At 39.8% G+C, this 10490-nt stretch overlaps 2 protein-coding genes across 2 annotated transcripts in view; one reads left to right on the top strand and one right to left on the bottom strand.

The window, feature by feature from the left end:
• The window catches only part of CSUI_003176 (uncharacterized protein), a 5636-nt gene extending 1373 nt beyond the window's left edge, over positions 1 to 4263 (top strand). Inside the window, exons 2-4 of the mRNA XM_068063374.1 lie at positions 171 to 355; positions 1072 to 1493; positions 4229 to 4263. Of these exons, the coding sequence (XP_067924651.1) occupies positions 1136 to 1441 (306 nt within the window). The 5' untranslated portion in view covers positions 171 to 355; positions 1072 to 1135 and the 3' untranslated portion in view covers positions 1442 to 1493; positions 4229 to 4263. The remainder of the gene's footprint in view (positions 1 to 170; positions 356 to 1071; positions 1494 to 4228) is intronic.
• Positions 4264 to 5776: 1513 nt separating this feature from the next.
• Positions 5777 to 10127, bottom strand: CSUI_003175 (gtp cyclohydrolase i). The gene is made up of 4 exons (XM_068063373.1): positions 10046 to 10127; positions 9186 to 9263; positions 8333 to 8755; positions 5777 to 7495 (listed from the first exon to the last, which is right to left on the bottom strand). Exons 1-4 carry the CDS (start codon positions 10090 to 10092, stop codon positions 7462 to 7464), a joined length of 582 nt encoding a protein of 193 aa, XP_067924650.1. The 5' UTR covers positions 10093 to 10127; the 3' UTR covers positions 5777 to 7461.
• Positions 10128 to 10490: the final 363 nt, after the last annotated feature.

Here is a 10490-nt window from a genome sequence, read left to right as displayed (position 1 = left end):
TGTCTTTAATCTATCTATCTACCTATCCATCTTTAACCTATGTGTGCTCTATCAATCTTCGATCTATCTATGCATCTTCAGCGTATCTATCTTTAACTATCTGTAATCTATCTATCTCCATCATTATTGTATATCTCTATTTGTTTGCTTTTCTTTCTCGTTTTCTACAGAAACGAACGGTGAGGGATTGATTAGGACGTCTTTTCCTTCTTCTGCACATAATGAGGATTGCATGCATGCATGCATGAAGGGGCGAAGAAGGAAGACAGCAGATCATACAAGAATTCAATCAGAAGAGATAGGAGAGAAGAGAGACAAAAAGAAGTAGAAGAAACCGAGAAAGGCAGACAGGCAGGCAGGCCGCTCATTTCTTAAGAAGTCTTTTTACGTCACTAAGCGGATCCACCAACCCTACGCTTCCATACTTGTCACATGGGCATCATAATTCTTGTCATCTTTAAAGTTCTCTTAACAATAGTGACTCTCACTCTTATGACGCAGCACGGCCAGTTGTTGAAGAAGTTCGACTACTACTACTACTGGCATTAGTTGGCGTCTTAGGAGGAGTAGAAGGGAGAAGGAGGAGGAGGACTACTATTAGTATTACTACTACTACTACTTGTGCCAGCAGACGTGCGAGGTATATACACAGAGGCATCTATGTATGAAGCTCTCTATATATATCTATATGTATCTATCTATCTAGACATCTATCTGCATAGATTTGTATGCGTCGAGACAGCTCGCCTTTACAGTGTGTACGGGGAGATTTTTAGGGTTGTCGTAGGTGTGCATGCATGCATGCATGCATGCAGTTAGGTAGTTAGTTGCGTGGTGTCTCTGTGTATTGAACGTTTTCTTCATTCTATTTCACAAGGTTTATGAGAAGGAGTCATCCATCAAAACAACTTCGTTCCTTACGATGAGATATGTATAGGAAAAGTACACATTGTCTATCTCTTCTCTTGAGCTGTACATACACCATGAAAAGACTGTGCGCGCGGATGAAAAGGTACACATTGGACCCGTCATGTGCTTTAAGGAGACTCTGTATTTCTTCTTCTTTTTCAGCTCGTCTTGCACAACAAGCTCGCGAAGCTCGCCAGGCTAAAGTGCAAAACGCGAAGAAAAATTAATGAGAGAAGAAACACGAAAGATAAGAAAGAACAATCGAAGCCGAAGAAGAAGAAGAGGAAGAGAAGAAGAAGAAGCCTATCTCTCTCTCCACTGCTCTTTAGAAAGAACCTTCATGCCGAGGCGGGAGAGGAAATGCGTTTGTCGAAGGACACCGTCATCCTTATATCCACCTCGAGATGATCATCAAGATAGAATGAAAAGAAGAAGAAAGAGAAGAAGAAGAAGAGAAAGAAGAAAGATGGATGTGTTTCATTCCTCTTTCCGGTCTGGTAGATTCTTCTATGTTGTTGATCTATCGAGATAAAAAAGAAGAAAGATGATCGACCAGATCACGTTCTCCTTTTTGTCATCGTCAGGTACATCAATAGTTGATATGATGCATGCGTGGGAGAAACAAAAGAAGGAGAATGAGGTGTATGTACACCAGAAGCTCTCCATCATAAGGACTTGCACTCATGCACGCGTTTCTTGAAACCATTCCAAGAGAGGACCACGTATTGGCGCGCTTCTTTTGTCTACCATCTAGCTATCTTTCTGTATGTTCACAAAGCTGGACTCATTCATTCCATTCTTCATGTCTATGCTTGAGAACGCGAGATCTAACATCTCCATACATACACACCTCGTCGGGGGAGATACATACATAGATAGATAGATAGCTATATCCATATATATTTATATATATATATATATATGAATTTCAAGATTTCTGAACAGACAGATAAAAGGAAAGATGATCCGAGCCATGGAGATCTCGTATATGGCTCGAAACGTCTTTTTATTTATCTCTATAGATATGAATACACATACATCTCTCTTTCTCCCCTCTCTCTCTCATATATATATATATATATATACATGAATATATATGCTGACAGGTTATAATTACTATCCGTAGATAGGTATACTTACGTATCTATCTCTAGAGGCTGTGAGAAGGCGGTAGTGATAAGAGTTGCATGTGTNNACACATGCAACTCTTATCACTACTGGACAAGGACATGAGATGCCGAGGAAAAGAATCCACAGACAGAAGCCCAGCAATACGTAAAGAATGATCTAGATTCGTCAACAGTAGATAGATAGATTAAACATAGATAGATGGATCAAAGATAGATTTGATAGATAGACAGATTAAGGACTCATGTAGATAGATAGATAGGTATAGATAGATCAGATGTATACATAGATGAGATAGATTAGATACATAGATACCTTTTGAACTGACGAGAAAAAGAACAGAGCGAAAGTAAGAGAGAAAAAGGTGAGATGAGGTGGGTCGATTAGGGAGATGTATGTAGGCTACTACCTGTCTGTAGCCATTCCTATGAATAGATAGACAGATAGACGGCTTATTCTTTTCTTATCTCTGAAGATATAGACAATACATACACATACACTTGTCTGGGTGTTCAAGCAGAGACACTTCATTCTTACCCTTCTAGAAATAGCATCTGACCGCGGCTCCGATCTTTCTCCCATCTATCTATATCACTCTAGCTCCCTCTTTATCCATCTATCTATCCAAATCTTATTTATCTACCTTGAATTATCTATCTATCTATCTCGGATCTATGGCTCTCTCAACCTTGATACGAAGAAGGAAGAGACAAACGTAATTACGCAGAGAGAGGTCTTAAGCAGGTTCTATCATTCGCACGAAGCGAAGACGAACTAGGTAGAAATATAGGCGCATGCAGTTGTTCCCAAACTGGAAAATCCCCCACGTGATATCTATAGAGATGTCTATCTATACAAGTGTACGTACACCGTCAACATACAAAAGAAGAAGAGACACCTTGAGGGGCCTCGTAAATCAAGGTGAAATAGAGCAGGGTGTCTCCTCATTCATTCCCTTGTTGCTTCTTATAGAAAGATGCCGGAAGGATGGATAAATGACGAGAAGAAGTCGACAGGAAAGCAAGAAAGAAAGAAAGAACGAAAGACCGCGAATTGAAAAGACCTGATCTCTCAGCAGTTCGGCTTCTCCTGTCGCATGAGAAGCTATCCCCGCCGCCGTAAACACATACAGACACTTCACACACAATAAACATATATATATTCATATATATATATATATATACACTTCGTATACATTAGAACCACATCTATCTATATGTGTCTATATATAGGCCCGCCTCCACATGTACATATAGAGATCCTTACATAGAAACTTCCTTGTACGTATACAGGTATCTCTATAGAGATAGACATGCGTGTATCTCCCCTCGGTATCTAACTATCCCCAGACGTAGTAGGAGCATTCAGTTCAGGAAAACGTCCTCTATTTACACCTCTATACAGAGAGAGATTGATAGATAAATACGTGCACATAGCGTACGTGTACCTGTCTCTCTCTATGTATATTCATGTCGGCGGAAAGTCCTGAATAGAACAAGAGAGAGATGCGAAACAGAGAGGATGCTTGGATCTCTCGTCACACTAAGAGAAAAAGAGGACTATTAGTGGCAACGCATCTCTCTTCAAGGTAGTAGCAGTCAGTCCTTCTTACCTTCTTCTCTCCCTGTGTATATATATATATATATCTACCTACCTTCCTACGCGTCTGGCAAGCATATTCGTGTATGTAGGGAGGTCTAGCTAGTTCCACTGTAGATCTGCTCAGATAGGAGCGAGATTGTAGAGAGCGAAAAAGACTTTCCCTGTGTAATATAATCTCATGTGAGCTAGCTAGCTACCTCAAGGGAGGAGTCTCTTCTTCTTGTTCTTTTTCTATTCATATCGCCGCTCTCTTTCAATGGACTTCTCCGTCTACGCCTAGCCGATCCCTTATCATTGCTGGTACCATGATCACGCCTACCACTACTACTAGCACAACTGAGGCCTGTAGATCAATGAGAAAGAAGAGTGTAAGCCACTGCACTCCATGCACCCGCTATTTGGCCTTCCAAAGCAACTCAAAGAAACAAATAAGCAGCGAAAAAAGAGATGCCTATAGATCTATGTAAGGGGTGCCCACCTATATATATACGTATGTATATATGTAGGGGCTCCTTTCTTCGTTGTTTACTTGTGTGTGTGTGTGTGTGTCTCTCTCTCTCTCTCTCTCTATATATATATATGTGCATAGATATAGATATGCCTGTGGTCAGATTTTATTTGGGCCTAGCTGGGGAGTAGATGCATTCAACTTCTCCTGTTTAGACATATCCCTTGTTCTTCGAAGAGTGCTACTCCTCCTCCTCCTTGTGATAATAATAATACTACTACAATGTCGCCTTATATTCGGAGAACGACGTGTTTCTTACAGTCGATGAGATCTACAGATAAGTGAAGATCCCCTTCACCATCATCAGACCCATCTCTCTGTCCTCGAGAGACAAGTAAGAAAGCTTTTCTTTCTTTCTTTCTTTCTCGAATCTTTGTCACATGATCCCTCCCGAGGTTGAAAGAGGGGCTGATGTGTTCCTCCATGACGTTCTTTTCTTTTGTTTTGCATTATCCTTTTCTTTCTTTTGCACAACTTCCAGAGAGAGAAAAGAAGGAAAGAAAGAACTGCGTGATCGATCGCTCTTTCTTTTATCTGTCTCTTAACTGAATTAAATGAAGGGAGGGGGGTTTCATTCCTTATGTTTCTTCACAGATATGCATCATAAAAGGAGAAAAAATGACAAGACTGAATGAAGAGAAAAGCCGATCTTCTCTGTTTCTATCCAACGTGACAAGACACTCTCCCATACTCACTTCATTCACGGAAAACATACACATCTATATATAGATGGCGATGTATAATATATATATATATATCTATATCTACATATATATATATATATATATCTATATATATATGCATATGTACGGATAGATTGAGGGGCTTCATCAATCTCTACAAAGGCCTGCTATTCAAATGATGGACATACATGTATATACACCTACGATAAGATCGATAAGTAACGAGAACAGGAGAAAAGCAGAAGAAAAGACAAGAGAGGAACACCGCCAGGCCCAAAGAAAAGCGAGGTATCACAAAGAAGTGACAGGACGGGGCAAGAAGATCACACATTATGAAGAAAAATCGAAGAAGACACGAATATTCTCCGAATATAAGGCGATACATCGCCCTGGTTCTTTTCCTATCATGTCCCTACCTATAGAGATATATACATGGCTCGATAGATAGATGATGCATAAAGCTCTCTCTGGGGTGAAGGAAGAATGAAATACGACTTCGCTTCAATTAGAGAGAGAAAGGATGAATAAGGAAACAAGGAGAGAAGAAGAGAAGACAGATGAAATAGATCATAAAATAAAAACTCTCTTCTCTCTGTCCCTTCTGTCTTGTCTCCGAGACAAAAAAAAAACAGGAAGAAGCACAAGCAAAAGAAGAGACAAGAGAAGAATCGAAGGGACGGATGAACAATGCCATGAAGAAAAGAAGAAAGAAGATCTTACACAAAAACGTGTCTACAGAACAAAGATAGATGATAGACAAATCGATACAGACATCTTCTATGGACTTCCATCTTCCTCAGACAACTTTCAAATCCACACATCATCTCCTCACTACACCACATGCATACATACACATACATTTATATATATATATATGTATATCCATATACAGAGATACATATGTGTGTATGTATGCACATGTATACATCCGTATATATATATGATTTGCTTTTGCTTGCTGACGCGTGAGTAGTTGTACCTCGAGTACTAAGGTGTGTATGTGCTGAATGTGTAACGGACGAGATCTCCCCCCCACCCCCCTTGATGAGGTGTGTGAATAAGAAACAAGATGAGAAAAAAAGAACAACACAAACATATCAAAAAGACACAAGAAAGATAGATATCGTCACTCTCCGAATATACGGCGGTTTACATCATACACATACATATACCTGTGTATGCGCATACATACATACATGTATATACACACATACATATACAATGGCTACACCTGTAGACGGGTAATTATCCACATACCTACACACATGTAGATATACACATATACATAGATATGTATATGACTGGGAATAAAAGGGGAGAGGCGAGTGAACAGAGACGAAGAAGGAGAAAGTAGGCAGGAGAGACAAGAAAGGAATCTTGATAGAAAGCAAAACTCACAGCAAAGAAGAAACCTCAAAAAGAACTAGCAACCGTAGCTCTCCTACAACATGCTTTGGGATTTTCTATTTCAAACAAAAAAAAACAAAGTGCATGCGCATGCATGTCATAAAATCTCATCTTGTTCCGGTGTCTCATCTTTCTTCATATCTCTTCCCTGTTTCTTTCTTCTAAATGTTGACAAATGCAAGGAGAAAAAGAAAAACTGATGGAAATAGAGAAAGAGGGAAAGGAAGAAAAGAAGAGAGAAAGAACCTTTTTTCTTTCTTTCTTTCTTGCTAAGGCCTCCGTCGATCTTCTCATGAAACAGACGGGTTTATGGAAACAAGAGGAAGAAGAAGAAAAGAACGTCCCAACTTCTTCCCAGATAAAACAAAGCCTTTCTTTCTTTCTTTCTTTTTATCCATCAAGAAACAAAACACATCAGGATAAGCTTGGCACAACGGTGACTATGAGGCCTCCTCCTATCATCGATCAAAAGAAAGCTCGACAAGGACTGAGGTGTCTGTACACCGGAAAAAACAAGAAAACTCTTCGTTTCTCTTTTTACAAAGCCAAGACGCCAAGCAACAAAAGAGAAAGAAGACATCTTTCTCACTCTTTCTTTCTTTCATTCTATCATGTAGCACGTCAAGGAGAGCAGAGAAATAGTGGCTATTCCTCTGTTGTAGTTCTTTCATTTCCATCTCTTCTTTCTTTCCTTTGCTTCTTCCTTTCTCTTTTATTTTCCGGCCTTTCTCTCGAGATTTGAAAAGAGGTTTTCTTTTTCTTCTTGTTAATGTTCTTTTCACTTCCTTCTTTTTTCTCTTTCATCTTGAACTCAGCGGAGATGAAACGTTCGTCTACAAACTAAACTTCTTCTTCTTCTCTCTTCATGAAGGCCCTCTACGGATTGCAAGAAGGTCTTCTCTTATACAGCGATAATTTGAGGTAATGGATAGAGATCTATTCCAGATCGACAATCTACAGATATATATACATGTACACGTCCTGAATGAATGAATGAATGAATGAGAAGACAGAAACAAAGACAGAAGAGAGATAGACCTTCTTGTCTATTTCCTATCTTTTTCGAAAAGAAGAAGAAGCACCACAAGGAAACAGGCCTTCTTGGCTTTCTTTCTCACGAAATCTCTTTCAAATGAAGAAGAGAAAGAAAGAGAGTTGAGGTTCTTCTCATAAGAAAAAGGATGGTAGCTATCTCAAAGCAAAACTTTCCTCCTGTCGAAGACGTCAGTCGGTGAACACCCGCACCCTCGACTCCTCCCTGCGTCACACAATATGCACATAGGGAGATATATATATATATATACTTATACTTATACGTGTATATGTAGGGTCTACGAAGAGTACATAGATGAATGCGTTTATAGATGTAAGTGTATCTACACACATCCATAGAGATAGTGTACATACACCTGGTAATTAGACACATGCACAAGTGCTCTCAGAGCCGAATAACTATTATTCACATAGCATCTACCTATCTTTGATCTATCTATCTACCTATCTAGAATGTGCATACTACTGAAAGAGAAACGTACAGACAAGCGCCTTGTGCGCCAACGATACTAGACGATGAGAAGAAAAGAAGAAGAAGAAGACGACGAAAGAGAACAAACTCAGAAAGTGGTGATAACGTCTCACTCCATACAAATATGTATGTATAGATACATTCAAAGTTTTCTTATCAAGTGTATAGACACTTCAAGAGAATCGAGTGTATAGACACCTCAGGCGAACGACTCTTTTTGCGGTGAGTTCTCTTCAGATGAATATAAGCAGGATCGAATGAAACACTTAAAAAGAAAACTGACAACTTCTTTCCACTCGTTGGAGAAGATGAAAATGGACAGGATCGAAAGACCTCGAGCAGAAGCAGATCGAGAAGAGAAAAGAAAGAAGAGGACAGAGAGAAAAGCAAAGAAGAAGAGAGAAGAGGGAGTCAAAGGAGACAGAGAGTCTTGAAAACGAGAAAGAAAACCCGTGCAGTTCGAGGTGTATGTGTGCCGATGAGAACAGCGAAGTGGTGTATATACACCGTAAACCATGAGTGATCGATTTTCTTTCATTCTCCTCGATTGACCTTTTTGCTGTCTCTTACTTTTCACATAGCAATAGTTGAGGTCGAAGTAGCTGGAGAAGGAGAATGAGAGTAGGAAAAGTGAGGAGAAGACGAAGGAGAAGAAGAGCTATGCCGGAAATGAGAAGTATTGACACACGCAAGAAATTCACTCCGAAGAAGAGAATTGTTTCTGTTGCAAAGAAGAAAGAAGAAAGAGGATGAAAGAAAAGAAAAAGAAGAGAGAGAGAAAAAATCTCTTTTCTTCTATCATACGATCTCTGAACGGAATAGTCACCTTTCGTTCTTTCTATAGATGTCTTGTCTCCGTAGAGAGGCAGAGATGGTCCCGGGCCCCCTCTGTATGTACACCTGAAAGGAAGGCGTGTCGCATGTATAGAAAGAGGATCGAACGCCTTCTTTCCTTCCTCCCTTCGAGCGAACGTCTTTCCTCGAGTGCCATTGCTTGTGATGAAAGAGCGTAACAGAAAGAGAAAAAGATAAAAAGCATCCAGAAGTAAAGAGGAAAGAAAGAAAGAGAGGAGTGTAGGTTATCGATCGGAATGAAGAGAGGAGACAGAATAGATACTCCTGACACTAAGAAGGAAGAAACGGAAATGAGGACAGAAAGAAGCCAAAAGAAAGAATTAGGCAGGATGAAAACTCCGCGAAGAATTGGCGAACTTTCCTTTCCTTCTCTTCGTCGCTTCATTATAGTAATTACAATCCTCCTTCCTTTCTTTCTTTCTTTCTTTCTTCCTTTCTTTCTTCTACTACATTAGGTGTAGAATGTTGCAAAGAGAACTCAGGACATCTTATGATAAGGAGAAAGAAACGACAGAAATAGAGGAGAAAGAAATCCATGAAACAAAGAAGAGATGCTCTGTTTCCTCACTTGAATTCTCCTAGGAAAGTCTGCGTGATGGTAGAAGAGCTAGGGCAAGACACCCCCCTACTCCTCATACACATATGGCTACTCATACACACGCAAAAAGACACGCAAAGCAAAGAGAGAAAGAAATACATCCAACATAGAGAAATCGAAGATAGAAACTATCAAAATACATACCTACACATACTTCACCTCCTTTACGTATATATATATATATATATACATACATACGTTCAGACACGACTGCGCATACATATACACACATGTATATATAGAGAGATAGGTAGGTATGTATGATACAGGTATCAGTCTCTCTGTTTAGGTAGTTGTCTGTCCTCGATGTACGTGAAGATGAATGCCAATGAGCCTATAGAAAAATCGAGGGTGCCCTAAGAGGTGATGGAAAAGGAAGTAGTACTAGTAGTCGTACTAATGCAGACGAAGAGAGAAGCGAAGAGATTAGTCTACGAAAAGACGTCGAGGCCTATATCTTTCTCCATTCAACAAGAGAGACACGACTCTTTCTATCTTTGATCTATCTCTCTATCCTACGGTGTTCACAAGACTGTCAGGCATGATCCTGGTACTTGTGTATCTTTGACTGCATGAACGGAATATTTGCTGAAATAATAGGAGTAGTAGTAGTGGAAGAAGAAGAAGTAGAAGTAGTACGAAAAAGAAGAGAAAGAGTAAAAGCAGAAGTACTACTACTACTACCAGCTGCAGGAGTAAGAGTAGGAGTAGCAGTAGTAGTAGTGGTAAGAGTCTTAATGAGAAAAGGACTAGGAGGAGGAGTAGTGATAGGTTGCCTTGTGATAGGTGCTCTTTCGAGTGCGAGGCGGAGGGGCGGGGTGTATAGCCACCTGCAGTGAAGAAGGACAGCTACGCCGCGTGCTTGAACCGCTTCCATCACTCCGCGAGCGATCTGATCTGTTAATCTCTCCTTTCCACGTTTTCAGCAAAGACAAGCCACACACATGACACCAAGAAAGAGAGAAAGAAGAAAGGTGAAAAGAAAGGAGGAAAGAAAGAAGAGAAGAAAAATAAGATGACGAAAAGGCAGACGGGAGAAAAGACACGAAAAGAACAAGCAACGACAAAATGACACAAAAACCCCTCAATCTATGGATTCATTTCCACATCTCTAATCTATCCTTGATCGATCTATCTATCTTTGATCTATTTTCAATCTATCTTTGAACTATCTTTATTCTATCTATCCTTAATCTATCTATCTATCTGTCTACCCACTTTTGGTCTTTCTCTGATCGATCGCTCTAAATTTCTAGAAGTCTCGCTACTAACATC

The sequence above is a fragment of the Cystoisospora suis genome (assembly GCF_002600585.1).
Source record: "Cystoisospora suis strain Wien I chromosome Unknown contig_1380, whole genome shotgun sequence".
Taxonomy (NCBI): domain Eukaryota; phylum Apicomplexa; class Conoidasida; order Eucoccidiorida; family Sarcocystidae; genus Cystoisospora; species Cystoisospora suis.
Note: the sequence above shows the minus strand (reverse complement) of the source record. Positions and strands in the feature narration are given on the sequence as shown.